This window comes from Mobula birostris, chromosome 5 (assembly GCF_030028105.1).
Source record: "Mobula birostris isolate sMobBir1 chromosome 5, sMobBir1.hap1, whole genome shotgun sequence".
NCBI lineage: Eukaryota > Metazoa > Chordata > Chondrichthyes > Myliobatiformes > Myliobatidae > Mobula > Mobula birostris.
This window is the reverse complement of record NC_092374.1, coordinates 3,442,265-3,460,088: the sequence shown is the minus strand read 5'-3', so window position 1 is coordinate 3,460,088 and position 17,824 is coordinate 3,442,265. Positions and strand designations below refer to the sequence as shown.

The following is a 17,824-nucleotide window of genomic DNA, read 5'->3' as shown; positions in this document are numbered from 1 at the left end:
GGCTATTATACTTGTACTATTTGAAATCTTTTTTGCATATGCTTATTAACAATAAGATTATTCCAATCTCTCTGTATCAACATTGTTATTCTGTTTATAACTTTGGAAAATTAATAAAAAGATTTAAAAAGAAAGAAAGAGTAAAATCATTTCCTCCAACAATGCCAAACAAGACAGTCAGAGGGTTGGGTTTAAAGTTTACTTTAAAAAGTTCCAAGAAAGTTTGAAATACCTCTTTTCCAAAATTTATCAAGCCACAGGCAGAACCAAAACATATGAATTAGGAGGCCTCTTCGACATTACACCTATTACAGTACAGTGTGGAAAAAAATCTGGGGTCTCGGCCTGAAACGTCGACTGTACCTCTTCCTAGAGATGCTACCTGGCCTGCTGCGTTCACCAGCAACTTTGATGTGTGTTGCTTAAAACCGAGAGAGCTTATCTTTAGTGATATAGGCTCTATGAACTTCTTTAAATTGTAAAAGAGGGTGACGCGCACATAACGAAGAGGTGTGAACAAGTTTAAAATTTTCATTCCAAGTATCCTCATCAATTGAAATCTGTAGGTCATGTTCCCAGAGATTTTTAATTTTGTCTAACGGAATGTTTCTCAAAGCCAACAACCTATTATAAATATTAGATATAGATCCATTATGAAAAAGAATAAAACCCCCCGATTAAACAAAGTTCATCTTCAGAAAGCTACAAAAAATGGGTGATTAGCCCTACCCAATTTTAGGTTTTACTACTGGACAGTCAGCATACGCTACCTTACGTTTTGGATATACTACATTAATCGTGGAGACTGTCCGGTTTGGGCTTCTTCAGAACTTAATTCTGTTAATAAATTTTCTATTATTTCTCTTCTTGGTTGTTCAATTCCTCTATCCTTAAGTAATTTAACTGATAATTTTGTAGTTAAACATTCTTTGAGGATTTGGTTACAATTTAGAAAAATCTTTGGGTTATTTGGTTTTTCACTCTCTAGTCCCATTTTTTCTAATTACTTTTTTTAAACCTTCTTTGACTGATGTAGTTTTTAAAGAGTGGAATAGACTAGGTATTAAATGTTTTCAGGATCTGTTTGTGGAGAGAGTCTTTCCTCGTTTGATCAACTATCTATTAAATATAATCTTCGTAAAGCTCACTTTTTTAGATATTTACAAATTAGAGACTTCTTGCGTTCTCAACTTTATATATTTCCTAAATGTCCAGATAAGAATTTAATTGATACAATTTTTACTTTGAAACATTTGGAAGGTTTCAATGAAATTTCCCTGCATTCATCTAAATTTCAGTGAGTACAAGCCCAAATCTCCCAAAAGCTCCTCGTATGTTAACGCCTTCATTCCCAGAGGAATATCTCAGCAGGCAGGTTTAATAGAGCTGTTCGGGAGGGTTTAAACTAATTTGGCGGGGGGGGGGGATGGGAACTGGAGTGATAGGGCTGAGGAAGGGGAAAACAGAAATAAATCACAGATAGCATGTAACAGAGATGATAGAAAGGACAGGCAGGAGATGAGGCATCATCACAGCCAGTGGGATGAGTTACAGGGCAATAGAGGCGTGGTGCAGATAAAACAGAAAGCAACAAATACTGGACTGAGAGTGTTGTATTTGAATGCATGCAGCATAAGAAAATTAAATGGACGATCTTGAAATTCAGCTACAGATTGGCAAATATGACATTGTGGCCATCTCTGAAACTTGGCTAAAGGATAACTGCCATTGGGAGCTGAACATCCAATGATATACAGTGTATCAGAAAGATAGGTTAGTAGGCAGAGGGGATGGTGTGGCCCTGTGTATAAGGAATAATATTAAATATAAGAAAGGGATGACATAGGATCAGAAGGTGTAGAGTCTCTATGGGTTGAGTTAAGAAATGGCAAGGGTAAAAGGACACTAATGGCAGTTGTATACAGGCCTCCAAACATCAGCCGGGATGTGCGTTACAAATTACAGCAGGAGATAGAAAAGGCATGTCAGAAAGGCAATGTTATGAAAATCGTTGGGGATTTTAACATGAAAGTGGATTGGGAAAACCAGGCCAGTACTGGACCTTGAGAAAGAGAATTTGTAGAATATCTAAGGGATGGCTTTTTAGAACAGCTTGTTGTTGAGCCCACTAGGGGATCAGCTCTGCTGGATTGAGTGTTGTGCAAAGATGCGGAGGTGATAAGAGAGCTTAAGGATTAATTAAGCAACCCTAAGGGAACAGTGATCACAATATGATCGAGTTCACTTGGAAATTTGAGGAGGAGAAACTAAATTCCAATCAGTCAGTATTTCAGTGGAATAAAGGAAATTACAATGGCATGAGAGGGGAACTGGCCATGGTTGACTTGAAAGAGACACGAGCAGGAAGGACAGCAGAGCACCAATGGCTGGAGTTTCTGCGAAAAATGAGGGAAGTGCAAGATAGATATATTCCAAATTGATTATGTGGGTGAATTGATTATGGGGAGCAAGGACATGGCAGACCAATTGAATAATTACTTTGGTTCTGTCTTCTATCTATCTGAATGGTGGCCGATTAGGAAAAGGGGAGGTGCAACGAGACCCGGGTATCATTATACACCAGTCATTGAAAGTGGGCATGCAGGTACAGCAGGCAGTGAAAAAGGTGAATGGTATGCTGGCATTTATAGCAAGAGGATTTGAGTACAGGAGCAGGGAGGTACTACTGCAGAAGTACAAGGCCTTGGTGAGACCACACCTGGAGTATTGTGTGCAGTTTTGGTCCCCTAATCTGAGGAAAGACATCCTTGCCATAGAGGGAGTATAAAAAAGTTTCACCAGATTGATTCTTGGGATGGCAGGACTCTCATATGATGAAAGACTGGATGAACTAGGTTTATACTCGTTGGAATTTAGAAGATTGAGGGGGGACCTTATTGAAACGTATAAAATCCTAAAGGGATTGGACAGGCTAGATGCAGGAAGATTGTTCCTGATGTTGGGGAAGTCCAGAACGAGGGGTCACAGTTTGAGGATAAAGGGGAAGCCTTTTAGGACTGAGATTAGGAAAAACTTCACACAGAGAGTGGTGAATCTATGGAATTCTCTGCCACAGGAAACAGTTGAGGCCAGTTCATTGGCTATATTTAAGAGGGAGTTAGATATGGCCCTTGTGACTAAAGGGATCAGGGGGTATGGAGGGAAGGCTGGGACAGGGTCCTGAGTTGGATGATCAGCCATGATCATACTGAATGGCGGTGCAGGCTCAAAGGGCCAAATGGCCTACTCCTGCACCTATTTTCTATGTTTCTATGTTTCAAATAAGAAGAAATTTTTGAATGGAAAGAGGACACTACTGTGGCTGACAAGTGAAGTCAGGGCCAAAGTAAAAGCAAAAGAGAGGGCATACAAGGAAGCCAAAGCTAGTGGGAAGATAGAGGATTGGGAAACTTATAAAATCTTGCAGAAGGAAACTAAGAAGGTCATTCGGAAGGAAAAGATGAATTATGAAAGGAAGCTGGCAACTAAAATCAAAGAAGATACTAAAAGCATTTTTAAGTATATAAAGGGTAAAAGAGAGTGGAGGGTAGATATCGGACCAATACAAAATGACACTGGAGATATTGTAATGAGAGACACAGAGATGGCAGAAGAACTGAATGCGTATTTTGCATCAGTCTTCACAGTGGAAGACATCTACAGTATACCAGACATTCAAGAGCATCAGGGAAGTGAAGTATGTGCAGTGAAAATTATGACTTAGAAGATGCTCAGGAAGCTTAATGGTCTGAGGGTGGATAAATCTCCTGGACCTGATGCAATGCACCCTCAGGTTCTGAAGGAAGTAGTTGGAGATATCGCGGAGGCATAAAGAATGATCTTTCAAGAATCGATAGATTCTGGCATTGTACCGGATGACTGGAAAATTGCAAATGTTACTCTGCTATTTAAGAAGGGTGGGAGTCAGCAGAAAGGAAACTATAGACCTACTAGCCTGACATCAATGGTTGGGAAGTTGTTGGAATGGATTGTTAGGGATGAGATTATTGAGTACCTGGCAGCATATGACAAGATAGGCCAAAGCCAACCTGGTTTCCTGAAAGGAAAATCCTGTCCGACTAACCTATTGCAATCCTTTGAGGAAATTACAAGCAGGGTGGACAAGGGAGATGCAGTAGATGTGGTGTACTTGGATTTTCAGAAGGCCTTTGACAAGGTGCCTCACATGAGGCTGCTTAGCAAAGATAAAATCCCATGGAATTACAGTGGAGTTACTAGCATGGGTGGAGCATTGGCCGATCAGCAGAAAACAGAGAGTGAGAATAAAGAGATCCGATTCTAGCTGGCTGCCAGTTACCAGTGAAGTTCCACACTGGTCAGTGTTGGGACCACTGTTTTTTATGATGTATGTCAATGATTTGGACTATCAGATTAATGGATTTGTGGCTAAATTTGCCGATGATACAAAGATAGGTGGAGGAGCGGGTAGTGATGAGGAAACAGAGAGCCTGCAGAGAGACTTAGATAGTTTAGGGGAATGGGCAAAGAAGTGGCAAATGAAATACAATGTTGGAAAGTGTATGGTCATGCACATTTGGTGGAAGAAATAAACAGGCTGGCTATTATTTATTATTTACAGAATTCAAAATGCAGAGATGCAAAGGGACTTGGGAGTTCTTGTGCAGAATGCCCTAAAAGTTAGCCTCCAGGCTGAGTTGGTGGTGAAGAAGGCAAATGCAATATTGGCATTAATTTCTAGAGGTATAGAATACAACAGCAGGGATGTGATTTTGAGACTCCATAAGGCACTCATGAGACCACACTTACGAGTATTGTGTGCAGTTTTAGGCTCCTTATTTTAGAAGGGATATACTGACATTGGAGAGGGTTCAGAGGAGATTCATGAGAATGATTCCAGGAATGAAAGGGTTACTGTATGATGAACGCCTGGCAGCTTTGGGCTGTATTCCCTGGAGTTCAGGAGAAAGAGGGGGTATCTTTGAAACATTCTCAATGATAAAAAGGCCTGAACAGATTCCATATGGCAAAGTGATTTCCCATGGTAGGGGAGTCCAGGACAAGAGGGCATGACTTCAGGATTGAAGGACGTCCATTTAGATATGGAGAAATTACTTTAGTCGGAGGGTGGTAAATCTGTAGAATTTGTTGCCATGAGCAACTGCGGAGGCCAAGTCATTGGGTGCATTTAAGGCGGAGATGGATAGGTCCTTGTTTAGCCAGGGCATCAAAAGGTATGGGGAGAAGGCAGGAGAATGGGGATGACTGGAAGAATTGGATCAGCCCATGATTGAATGGCGGAGCAGACTCAATGGGCCAAATGGCCTACTTCTGCTCCTATATCTCATGGTCCTATGAATTTTGCCTCTGTGGTACAATTTAACTCTTTGCTCTGTCTGCAGTTTGACCCAATCATTAACTTGTCTTTCCTTTCGTTAATGTTATACCCATCATCTACTTCCAAACCTGTTGGCTCATCCTCAGCTCAACCATTCTGGTTCCCATCCCCCTGCCATAATTATTGAGGACATACACTGAGGACCCCTACACGAGGATGGGGTTCAGTCACTGAGTATGTGGATCAGTGCGGGTAAGTGACAGTCAATTATGGTGAAGGTCAGTGAGGGTGGGGGTCAGTGAGAGTGGGGGTCAGTGAGGGTGGGGGCCAGTCAGTGAGGGCGTGGGTCAGTGAGAGTGGGAGGTCAGTCGGTGACGGTGTGGGTTGGTGAGGGTGGGGGAGTTTGTCGGTGAGGGTCTGGGTCAGTAAGGGTGTGGGTCCTGAGAGTGGGGGTCAGTCAGTGAGGGTGTGGGTCAGTGAGAGTGGGAGTTCAGTCGTTGAGGGTGTGGGTCGGTGAGGGTGAGGTTCAGTCTTTGAGGGTGTGGGTCGGTGAGGGTGAGGTTCAGTCGGTGAGGGTGTGGGTCAGTGAGAGTGGGAGGTCAGTCGGTCAGGGTGTGGGTTGGTGAGGGTGGGGTCAGTCAGTGAGAGTGGGGGGAATCAGTCGATGAGGGTGTGGGTCAGTGAGGGTGGGGGGTCAGTCGGTGAGGATGTGCGTCAGTGGGGTGGAGTCAGTCAGTGAAAGTGGGGGTCAGTCAGTTAGGGTGTGGGTCGGTGAGGGTGGGGGACAGTCAGTGAGGGTGGTGTCAGTCAGTGAGAGTGGGAGGTCAGTCAGGGTGTGGGTCAGAGAGGGTGTGGGGCAGTGAAAGTGTGGGTCAGTGAGAGTGGGGGTCAGTCAGTGAGGGTGTGGGTCAGTCAGGGTGTGGGTCAGTTAGGGTGTGGGTCAGTGAGGGTGTGGGTCGGTGAGGGTGGGGGACAGTCAGTGAGGGTGGTGTCAGTCAGTGAGAGTGGGAGGTCAGTCAGGGTGTGGGTCAGAGAGGGTGTGGGGCAGTGAAAGTGTGGGTCAGTGAGAGTGGGGGTCAGTCAGTGAGGGTGTGGGTCAGTCAGGGTGTGGGTCAGTTAGGGTGTGGGTCAGTGAGGGTGGAGGGCAGTCAGTGAGGGTGTGGGTCAGTGAGGGTGGGGGCCAGTCAGTGAGGGTGTGGGTCAGTGAGGGTGGGGTCAGTCAGTGAGGGTGGGGTCAGTGAGGGTGTGGGTCAGTGAGGGTGGGGGCCAGTCAGTGAGGATGTGGGTCAGTGAGAGTGGGGTTCAGTCAGTGAGGGTGTGGGTCAGTGAGGGTGGGGGCCAGTCAGTGAGGGTGTGGGTCAGTGAGGGTGGGGGCCAGTCAGTGAGGGTGGGGTCAGTCAGTGAGGGTGGGGTCAGTGAGGGTGTGGGTCAGTGAGGGTGGGGGCCAGTCAGTGAGGGTGTGGGTCAGTTAGAGTGGGGGTCAGTCAGTGAGGGTGTGGGTCAGTGAGGGTGGGGGCCAGTCAGTGAAGGTGTGGGTCGGTGAGAGTGGGGGTCAGTCAGTGAGGGTGGGGGCCAGTCAGTGAGGGTGTGGGTCAGTGAGGGTGGGGTCAGTCAGTGAGGGTGTGGGTCAGTGAGGGTGGGGTCAGTCAGTGAGGGTGTGGGTCAGTGAGGGTGGGGGCCAGTCAGTCAGGGTGAGAGTCAGTGAGGGTGGGGGTCAGTGAGGGTGGGGGCCAGTCACTGAAGGTGTGGGTCAGTGAGGGTGGGGTCAGTCAGTGAGGGTGTGGGTCAGTGAGGGTATGGGTCAATGAGGGTGGGGGCCAGTCAGTGAGGATGTGGGTTAGTGAGAGTGGGGGTCAGTCAGTGAGGGTGTGGGTCAGTGAGGGTGGGGGCCAGTCAGTGAGGGTGTGGGTCAGTGAGGGTGGGGTCAGTCAGTGAGGGTGTGGGTCAGTGAGAGTGGGGGTCAGTCAGTGAGGGTGTGGGTCAGTGAGGGTGGGGGTCAGTCAGTGAGGGTGTGGGTCAGTGAGGGTGGGGGCCAGTCCGTGAGAGTGTGGGTCAATGAGGGTGGGGGCCAGTCAGTGAGGGTGTGGGTCAGTGAGTGTGAGGGTCAGTCAGTGAGGGTGTGGGTCAATGAGGGTGGGGGCCAGTCAGTGAAGGGGTGGGTCGGTGAGAGTGGGGGTCAGTCAGTGAGGGTGTGGGTCGGTGAGAGTGAGGGTCAGTCAGTGAGGGTGTGGGTCAGTGAGGGTGGGGGCCAGTCAGTGAAGGGGTGGGTCGGTGAGAGTGGGGGTCAGTCAGTGAGGGTGTGGGTCGGTGAGAGTGGGGGTCAGTCAGTGAGGGTGTGGTTCAGTGAGGGTGGGGGCCAGTCAGTGAGGGTGTGGGTCAGTGAGGGTGGGGTCAGTCAGTAAGGGTGTGGGTCAGTCAGTGAGGGTGTGGGTCAGTGAGGGTATGAGTCAATGAGGGTGGGGGCCAGTCAGTGAGGGCATGGGTCAGTGAGAGTGGGGTCAGTCAGTGAGGGTGGGGTCAATCAGTGAGGATGTGGGTCAGTGAGGGTGGGAGGTCAGTCAGTGAGAGTGTGAGTCAGTGAGGGTGGGTCCAGTCAGTGAGGGTGTGGGTCAGTGAGGGTGGGGGCCAGTAAGTGAGGGTGTGGGTCAGTGAGGGTGGGAGGTCAGTCAGTGAGGGTGTGGGTCAGTGAGGGTGGGGGTCAGTCACTGAGAATGGCGGTCAGTCAGTGAGGGTGTGGGTCAGTGAGGGTGGGGTCAGTCAGTGAGGGTGGGGTCAGTTAGTGACGGTGTGGGTCAGTGAGGGTGTGGGTCAGTGAGAGTGTGGGTGGTGAGGGTGAGGTCAGTCAGTGAGAGTGGAGGTTCAGTCATTGAAGGTGTGGGTCAGTGAGGGTGCGGGCCAGACAGTGAGGGTGGGGTCAGTCAGTGAGAGTGTGGGTCAGTGAGGGTGGGGTCAGTCAGTGAGGGTGGGGTCAGTGAGGGTGTGGGTCAGTGAGGGTGGGGACAGACAGTGAGAGTGTGGTTTGTTCAGAGTGGGGTCAGACAGTGAGGGTGTGGGTCAGTGAGGGTGGGGTCAGTCAGTAAGGGTGTGGGTCAGTTAGGGTGGGGGCCTGTCAGTGAGGATGTGGGTCAGTGAGGGTGGGGTCAGTCAGTGAGGGTGGGGTCAGTGAGGGTGTGGGTCAGTGAGGGTGGGGGCCAGTCAGTGAGGATGTGGGTCAGTGAGAGTGGGGTTCAGTCAGTGAGGGTGGGGGCCAGTCAGTGAGGGTGTGGGTCAGTGAGGGTGGGGGCCAGTCAGTGAGGGTGGGGTCAGTCAGTGAGGGTGGGGTCAGTGAGGGTTTGGGTTGCTGAGGGTGGGGGCCAGTCAGTGAGGGTGTGGGTCAGTTAGAGTGGGGGTCAGTCAGTGAGGGTGTGGGTCAGTGTGGGTGGGGGCCAGTCAGTGAGGGTGTGGGTCGGTGAGAGTGGTGGTTAGTCAGTGAGGGTGTGGGTCAGTGATGGTGGGGGCCAGTCAGTGAGGGTGGGGTCAGTCAGTGAGGGTGTGGGTCAGTCAGTGAGGGTGGGGTCAGTCAGTGAGGATGTGGGTCAGTGAGGGTGGGAGGTCAGTCAGTGAGAGTGTGGGTCAGTGTGGGTGGGGGCCAGTCAGGGAGGGTGTGGTTCAGTGAGGGTGGGGGCCAGTCAGTGAGGGTGTGGGTCAGTGAGAGTGGGGGTCAGTCACTGAGGATGTGGGTCAGTGAGGGTGGGGGCCAGTCCGTGAGAGTGTGGGTCAATGAGGGTGGGGGCCAGTCAGTGAGGGTGTGGGTCAGTGAGAGTGAGGGTCAGTCAGTGAGGGTGTGGGTCAGTGAGGGTGGGGGCCAGTCAGTGAAGGGGTGGGTCGGTGAGAGTGGGGGTCAGTCAGTGAGGGTGTGGGTCGGTGAGAGTGGGGGTCAGTCAGTGAGGGTGTGGTTCAGTGAGGGTGAGGGCCAGTCAGTGAAGGGGTGGGTCGGTGAGAGTGGGGGTCAGTCAGTGAGGGTGTGGGTCGGTGAGAGTGGGGGTCAGTCAGTGAGGGTGTGGTTCAGTGAGGGTGGGGGCCAGTCAGTGAGGGTGTGGGTCAGTGAGGGTGGGGTCAGTCAGTGAGGGTGTGGGTCAGTCAGTGAGGGTGTGGGTCAGTGAGGGTATGAGTCAATGAGGGTGGGGGCCAGTCAGTGAGGGCATGGGTCAGTGAGAGTGGGGTCAGTCAGTGAGGGTGGGGTCAGTCAGTGAGGATGTGGGTCAGTGAGGGTGGGAGGTCAGTCAGTGAGAGTGTGGGTCAGTGTGGGTGGGGGCCAGTCAGTGAGGGTGTGGGTCAGTGAGGGTGGGAGGTCAGTCAGTGAGGGTGTGGGTCAGTGAGGGTGGGGTCAGTCAGTGAGGATGTGGGTCAGTGTGGGTGGGGGTCAGACAGTGAGGGTGTGGGTCAGTGAGGGTGGGGTCAGTCAGTAAGGGTGTGGGTCAGTGAGGGTGGGGTCAGTCAGTGAAGGTGTGGGTCAGTTAGGGTGGGGGCCTGTCAGTCAGCGTGTGGGTCAGTGAGAGTGGGGTCAGTCAGTGAGGGTGTGGGTCAGTGAGGGTGGGGTCAGTCAGTGAAGGTGTGGGTCAGTGAGGGTGGGGGCCAGTCAGTGAGGGTGTGGGTCAGTGAGGGTGGGGTCAGTCACTGAGAGTGTGGGTCAGTGAGGGTGGGGGCCAGTCAGTGAGGGTGGGGTCAGACAGTGAGAGTGTTGTTTGGTCAGAGTGGGGTCAGTCAGTGAGGGTGTGGGTCAGTGAGGGTGGGGGCCAGTCAGTGAGGGTGTGGGTCAGTGATGGTGGGGGCCAGTCAGTGAGGGTGGGGTCAGTCAGTGAGGGTGTGGGTCAGTCAGTGAGGGTGTGGTTCAGTGAGGGTGGGGGCCAGTCAGTGAGGGCATGGGTCAGTGAGAGTGGGGTCAGTCAGTGAAGGTGTGGGTCAGTGAGGGTGGGGTCAGTCAGTGAGGGTGGGGGTCAGTGAGGGTGGAGGCCATTCAGTGAGGGTGGGAGGTCAGTCAGTGAGAGTGTGGGTCAGTGTGGGTGGGGGCCAGTCAGTGAGGGTGTGGGTCAGTGAGGGTGGGGTCAGTCAGTGAGAATGTGGGTCAGTGAGAGTGGGAGGTCAGTCAGTGAGGGTGTGGGTCAGTGTGGGTGGGAGGTCAGTCAGTGAAGGTGTGGGTCAGTGAGGGTGGGGGTCAGTCAGTGAGAATGGCGGTCAGTGAGGGTGTGGGTCAGTGAGGGTGGGGGCCAGACAGTGAGGGTGGGGTCAGTCAGTGAGAGTGTGGGTCAGTGAGAGTGGGGACAGACAGTGAGAGTGTGGTTTGTTCAGAGTGGGGTCAGACAGTGAGGATGTGGGTCAGTGAGGGTGGGGTCAGTCAGTGAGGGTGTGGGTCAGTTAGGGTGGGGGCCTGTCAGTCAGCGTGTGGGTCAGTGAGAGTGGGGTCAGTCAGTGAGAGTGGGGTCAGTCAGTGAGGGTTGGGTCAGTGAGGGTGGGGTCAGTCAGTGAAGGTGTGGGTCAGTGAGGGTGGGGTCAGACAGTGAGAGTGTGGTTTGGTCAGAGTGGGGTCAGTCAGTGAGGGTGTGGGTCAGTGAGGGTGGGGTCAGTCAGTGAAGGTGTGGGTCAGTGACGGTGGGGGCCAGTCAGTGAGGGTGTGGGTCAGTGAGGGTGGGGTCAGTCACTGAGAGTGTGGGTCAGTGAGGGTGGGGGCCAGTCAGTGAGGGTGGGGTCAGACAGTGAGAGTGTGGTTTGGTCAGAGTGGGGTCAGTCAGTGAGGGTGTGGGTCAGTGAGGGTGGGGTCAGTCAGTGAGGATGTGGGTCAGTGAGGGTGGGGTCAGTCAGTGAGGGTTTGGGTTGCTGAGGGTGGGGGCCAGTCAGTGAGGGTGTGAGTCAGTGAGGGTGTGGTTAAGTGAGAATGTGGGTTGGTGAGGGTGAGGTCAGTCAGTGAGAGTGGGGGTTCAGTCATTGAGGGTGGGGGCCAGTCAGTGAAGGGGTGGGTCGGTGAGAGTGGGGGTCAGTCAGTGAGGGTGTGGTTCAGTGAGGGTGGGGGCCAGTCAGTGAGGGTGGGGTCAGTCAGTGAGGGTGGGATGTCAGTCAGTGAGGGTGTGGGTCAGTGAGGGTGGGGGCCAGTCAGTGAGGGTGGGGGCCAGTCAGTGAAGGGGTGGGTCGGTGAGAGTGGGGGTAAGTCAGTGAGGGTGTGGTTCAGTGAGGGTGGGGGCCAGTCAGTGAGGGTGGGGTCAGTCAGTGAGGGTGGGATGTCAGTCAGTGAGGGTGTGGGTCAGTGTGGGTGGGGGCCAGTCAGTGAGGGTGTGAGTCAGTGAGGGTGGGGTCAGTCAGTGAGGGTGTGGGTCAGTGAGGGTGGGATGTCAGTCAGTGAGGGTGTGGGTCAGTGTGGGTGGGGGCCAGTCAGTGAGGGTGTGGGTCAGTGTGGGTGGGGTTCAGTCAGTGAGGGTGGGGTCAGTCAGTGAGGGTGTGGGTCAGTGAGGGTGGGATGTCAGTCAGTGAGGGTGTGGGTCAGTGTGGGTGGGGGCCAGTCAGTGAGGGTGTGGGTCAGTGTGGGTGGGGTTCAGTCAGTGAGGGTGTGGGTCAGTGAGGGTGGGAGTTCAGTCAGTGAGGGTGTGGGTCAGTGAGGGTGGGGGCCAGTCAGTGAGGGTGTGGGTCAGTGTGGGTGGGGGCCAGTCAGTGAAGGGGTGGGTCGGTGAGAGTGGCGTCAGTCACTGAGGGTGTGGGTCAGTGAGAGTGGTGGTTAGTCAGTGAGGGTGTGGGTCAGTGAGGGTGGAGGCCATTCAGTGAGGGTGTGGGTCAATGAGGGTGGGGGCCAGTCAGTGAGGGTGTGGGTCAGTGAGGGTGGGGGTCAGTCAGTGAGGGTGCGGGTCAGTGAGGGTGGGGGCCAGTCAGTGAGGATGTGGGACAGTGAGGGTGGGGTCAGTCAGTGAGTGTGGGGGCCAGTCAGTGAGGGTGGGGGCCAGTCAGTGAAGGGGTGGGTCGGTGAGAGTGGGGGTCAGTCAGTGAGGGTGTGGTTCAGTGAGGGTGGGGGCCAGTCAGTGAGGGTGTGGGTCAGTTAGAGTGGGGGTCAGTCACTGAGGGTGTGGGTCAGTGAGGGTGGGGGCCAGTCAGTGAGGGTGTGGGTCAGTGAGGGTGGGGTCAGTCAGTGAGGGTGTGGGTCAGTGAGGGTGGGGGCCAGTCAGTGAGGGTGTGGGTCAATGAGGGTGGAGGCCAGTCAGTGAGGGTGTGGGTCAGTGAGGGTGGGGGCCAGTCAGTGAGGGTGTGGGTCAATGAGGGTGGGGTCAGTCAGTGAGGGTGTGGGTCAGTGAGGGTGGGGTCAGTCACTGAGGGTGTGGGTCAGTGAGGGTGGGGGCCAGTCAGTGAGGGTGGGGTCAGACAGTGAGAGTGTGGTTTGGTCAGAGTGGGGGTCAGTCAGTGAGGGTGTGGGTCAGTGAGGGTGGGGTCAGTCAGTGAGGGTGTGTGTCAGTGAGAGTGGGGTCAGTCACTGAGGGTGTGGGTCAGTGAGGGTGGGGTCAGTCAGTGAGGATGTGGGTCAGTGAGGGTGGGAGGTCAGTCAGTGAGGGTGTGGGTCAGTGAGGGTGGGTCCAGTCAGTGAGGGTTTGGGTTGCTGAGGGTGGGGGCCAGTCAGTGAGGGTGTGAGTCAGTGAGGGTGGGGTCAGTTAGTGACGGTGTGGGTCAGTGAGGGTGTGGGTCAGTGAGAGTGTGGGTGGTGAGGGTGAGGTCAGTCAGTGAGAGTGGGAGTTCAGTCATTCAAGGTGTGGGTCAGTGAGGGTGGGGGCCAGACAGTGAGGGTGGGGTCAGTCAGTGAAAGTGTGGGTCAGTGAGAGTGGGGTCAGACAGTGAGAGTGTGGTTTGTTCAGAGTGGGGCCAGTCAGTGAGGGTGTGGGTCAGTGAGGGTGGGGTCAGTCAGTGAGGGTGTGGGTCAGTGAGGGTGGGGTCAGTCAGTGAGGGTGTGGGTCAGTAAGAGTGTGGGTGGTGAGGGTGAGGTCAGTCAGTGAGAGTGGGAGTTCAGTCATTCAAGGTGTGGGTCAGTGAGGGTGCGGGCCAGACAGTGAGGGTGGGGTCAGTCAGTGAGAGTGTGGGTCAGTGAGGGTGGGGTCAGTCAGTGAGGGTGGGGTCAGTGAGGGTGTGGGTCAGTGAGGGTGGGGACAGACAGTGAGAGTGTGGTTTGTTCAGAGTGGGGTCAGACAGTGAGGGTGTGGGTCAGTGAGGGTGGGGTCAGTCAGTAAGGGTGTGGGTCAGTTAGGGTGGGGTCAGTCAGTGAAGGTGTGGGTCAGTGAGGGTGGGGGTCAGTCACTGAGAGTGTGGGTCAGTGAGGGTGGGGGCCAGTCAGTGAGGGTGGGGTCAGACAGTGAGAGTGTGGTTTGGTCAGAGTGGGGTCAGTCAGTGAGGGTGTGGGTCAGTGATGGTGGGGGCCAGTCAGTGAGGGTTTGGGTTGCTGAGGGTGGGGGCCAGTCAGTGAGGGTGGGGTCAGTCAGTGAGGGTGTGGGTCAGTGAGGGTGGGATGTCAGTCAGTGAGGATGTGGGTCAGTGTGGGTGGGGGCCAGTCAGTGAGGGTGTGGGTCAGTGAGGGTGGGGTCAGTGAGGGTGTGGGTCAGTGAGGGTGGGGGCCAGTCAGTGAGGGTGGAGGCCATTCAGTGAGGGTGTGGGTCAGTGAGAGTGAGGGTCAGTCAGTGAGGGTGTGGTTCAGTGAGGGTGGGGGCCAGTCAGTGAGGGTGTAGGTCAGTGAGGGTGGGGCCAGTCAGTGAGGGTGTGGGTCAGTGAGGGTGGGGGCCAGTAAGTGAGGATGTGGGTCAGTGAGAGTGGGGGTCAGTCAGTGAGGGTGCGGGTCAGTGAGGGTGGGGGTCAGTCAGTGAGGATGTGGGACAGTGAGGGTGGGGTCAGTCAGTGAGGGTGGGGGCCAGTCAGTGAGGGTGGGGGCCAGTCAGTGAAGGTGTGGGTCGGTGAGAGTGGGTGTCAGTCAGTGAGGGTGTGGTTCAGTGAGGGTGGGGGCCAGTCAGTGAGGGTGTGGGTCAGTGAGGGTGGGGGCCAGTCAGTGAGGGTGTGGGTCAATGAGGGTGGGGGCCAGTCAGTGAGGGTGTGGGTCAGTGAGAGTGGGAGGTCAGTCAGTGAGGGTGGGGGCCAGTCAGTGAGGGTGTGGGTCAGTGAGAGTGAGGGTCAGTCAGTGAGGGTGTGGTTCAGTGAGGGTGGGGGTCAGTCAGTGAGGGTGTAGGTCAGTGAGGGTGGGGTCAGTCAGTGAGGGTGTGGGTCAGTGAGGGTGGGGTCAGTCAGTGAGGGTGTGGGTCAGTGAGGGTGGGGTCAGTCACTGAGGGTGTGGGTCAGTGAGGGTGGGGGCCAGTCAGTGAGGGTGGGGTCAGTGAGGGTGGGGGCCAGTCAGTGAGGGTGTGGGTCAATGAGGGTGGGGGCCAGTCAGTGAGGGTGTGGGTCAGTGAGAGTGAGGGTCAGTCAGTGAGGGTGTGGTTCAGTGAGGGTGGGGGCCAGTCAGTGAGGGTGTGGGTCAGTGAGGGTGGGGTCAGTCACTGAGGGTGTGGGTCAGTGAGGGTGGGGGCCAGTCAGTGAGGGTTGGGTCAGACAGTGAGAGTGTGGTTTGGTCAGAGTGGGGTCAGTCAGTGAGGGTATGGGTCAGTGAGGGTGGGGTCAGTCAGTGAGGGTGTGGGTCAGTGATGGTGGGGGCCAGTCAGTGAGGGAGTGGGTCAGTGAGGGTGGGGGCCTGTCAGTGAGCATGTGGGTCAGTGAGAGTGGGGTCAGTCACTGAGCGTGTGGGTCAGTGAGGGTGGGGTCAGTCAGTGAGGATGTGGGTCAGTGAGGGTGGGAGGTCAGTCAGTGAGGGTGTGGGTCAGTGAGGGTGGGTCCAGTCAGTGAGGGTTTGGGTTGCTGAGGGTGGGGGCCAGTCAGTGAGGGTGTGAGTCAGTGAGGGTGGGCTCAGTTAGTGACGGTGTGGGTCAGTGAGGGTGTGGGTCAGTGAGAGTGTGGGTGGTGAGGGTGAGGTCAGTCAGTGAGAGTGGGGGTTCAGTCATTGAAGGTGTGGGTCAGTGAGGGTGGGGGCCAGACAGTGAGGGTGGGGTCAGTCAGTGAGAGTGTGGGTCAGTGAGAGTGGGGTCAGACAGTGAGAGTGTCGTTTGTTCAGAGTGGGGTCAGACAGTGAGGGTGTGGGTCAGTGAGGGTGGGGTCAGTCAGTGAGGGTGGGGTCAGTCAGTGAGGGTGGGGGCCTGTCAGTGAGCGGGTGGGTCAGTGAGGGTGGGGTCAGTCAGTGAGGGTGTGGGTCAGTGAGGGTGGGGGTCAGTCAGTGAGGGTGTGGGTCAGTGAGGGTGGTGGCCAGTCAGTGAGGGTGTGGGTCAGTGAGGGTGGGGTCAGTCAGTGAGGGTGTGGGTCAGTTAGGGTGGGGGCCTGTCAGTCAGCGTGTGGGTCAGTGAGAGTGGGGTCAGTCAGTGAAGGTGTGGGTCAGTGAGGGTGGGGGCCAGTCAGTGAGGGTGTGGGTCAGTGAGGGTGGGGTCAGTCACTGAGAGTGTGGTTTGGTCAGAGTGGGGTCAGTCAGTGAGGGTGTGGGTCAGTGAGGGTGTGGGTCAGTGAGGGTGGGGTCAGTCAGTGAGGGTGTGGGTCAGTGATGGTGGGGCCAGTCAGTGAGGGTTTGGGTTGCTGAGGGTGGGGGCCAGTCAGTGAGGGTGTGAGTCAGTGAGGGTGGGGTCAGTTAGTGACGGTGTTGTTCAGTGAGGGTGTGGGTCAGTGAGAGTGTGGGTTGGTGAGGGTGAGGTCAGTCAGTGAGAGTGGGGGTTCAGTCATTGAGGGTGTGTGTTGGTGAGGGTGGGGGTCAGTCAGTGAGGGTGTGGGTCAGTGAGGGTGGGGGCCAGTCAGTGAGGGTGGGGTCAGTCAGTGAGGGTGTGGGTCAGTGTGGGTGGGGGCCAGTCAGTGAGGGTGGGAGTTCAGTCAGTGAGGGTGTGGGTCAGTGAGGGTGGGGGCCAGTCAGTGAGGGTGTGGGTCAGTGAGGGTGGGGGCCAGTCAGTGAGGGTGTGGGTTGGTGAGGGTGGGAGCCAGTCAGTGAGGGTGTGAGTCAGTGAGGGTGTGGGTCAGTGATGGTGGGGGTCAGTCAGTGAGCGTGTGGGTCAGTGAGAGTGGGGGTCAGTCAGTGAGCGTGTGGGTCAGTGAGAGTGGGGCCAGTCAGTGACGGTGTGGGTCAGTGAGGGTGTGGTCAGTCAGTGAGGGTGTGGGTCAGTGAAAGTGTGGGTCAGTGATGGTGGGGGTCAGTCAGTGAGCGTGTGGGTCAGTGAGAGTGGGGCCAGTCAGTGAGGGTGTGAGTCAGTGAGGGTGGGGTCAGTCAGTGACGGTGTGGGTCAGTGAGGGTGTGGTCAGTCAGTGAGGGTGTGGGTCAGTGAAAGTGTGGGTTGGTGAGGGTGAGGTCAGTGAGAGTGGGGGTTTAGTCATTGAGGGTTTGGGTCAGTGAGGGTGGGGGCCAGTCAGTGAGGGTGGGGTCAGTCAGTGAGGGTGTGGGTCAGTGAGAGTGGGGTCAGACAGTGAGAGTGTGGTTTAGTCAGAGTGGGGTCAGTCAGTGAGGGTGGGGTCAGTCAGTGAGGGTGGGGGCCTGTCAGTGAGCGTGTGGGTCAGTGAGAGTGGGGCCAGTCAGTGAGGGTGTGAGTCAGTGAGGGTGGGGTCAGTCAGTGAGGGTGTGGGTCAGTGAGGGTGGGATGTCAGTCAGTGAGGATGTGGGTCAGTGAGGGTGGGGGCCAGTCAGTGAGGGTGTGAGTCAGTGAGGGTGGGGTCAGTCAGTGAGGGTGTGGGTCAGTGTGGGTGGGGTCAGTCAGTGACGGTGTGGGTCAGTGAGGGTGGGAGGTCAGTCAGTGAGGGTGTGGGTCAGTGAGGGTGGGGGCCAGTCAGTGAGGGTTTGGGTCAGTCAGGATGGGGTCAGTCAGTGAGGGTGTGGGTCAGTGAGAGTGTGGGTTGGTGAGGGTGAGGTCAGTCAGTGAGAGTGGGGGTTCAGTCATTGAGGGTGTGTGTTGGTGAGGGTGGGGGTCAGTCAGTTAGATTATGGGTCAGTGAGAGTGGGGGGTCAGTCGGTGAGGGTGTGGGTCGGTGGGGTGGGGTCAGTCAGTGAAAGTGGGTGTCAGTCAGGGTGTGGGTCGGTGAGGGTGGGTCAGTTGGTGAGGGTGGGAGTCAGAGAGGGATGGTGTGGCTCTGGAAAGGAGGGGTGGGTCAAACAAGATCTAACCCATTTGTCCTTGTTGATGGAGAGCTGTCAAAGGGTGTGAGCACTGACAGGTTGGATACAAGAGGCATGACATCTTGTGAAGCAGGGTGAGGAGAGGTATGGAAAGTGTATCCAGGAAACAGTGCAAACAATCACGAGCTGTACCTTGGGATCATTCTGATTAATAACAACAGCCAGCACCAGTGCGTCCCCAGAGAAGGCAGACAGCAGAGCTCCTCTCAACTTCACCGGCTGACAGGCTGGGCTCAGGACCCCCAGAGTCTGGACCTCTGTTGTCCATTGTGCACAGAATGGCACAGCACTGG

The 17,824-nt window shown here is 55.0% G+C and overlaps 1 protein-coding gene across 2 annotated transcripts in view; it reads right to left on the bottom strand.

The window, feature by feature from the left end:
• Positions 1–17,824, bottom strand: part of cplane1 (ciliogenesis and planar polarity effector 1) — a 311,037-nt gene that overhangs the window by 244,731 nt on the left and 48,482 nt on the right. For both annotated transcript variants that reach the window (XM_072257500.1, XM_072257501.1), the window contains exon 7: positions 17,664–17,820. In XM_072257500.1, coding sequence (XP_072113601.1) covers positions 17,664–17,820 — 157 coding nt within the window. The remainder of the gene's footprint in view (positions 1–17,663; positions 17,821–17,824) is intronic.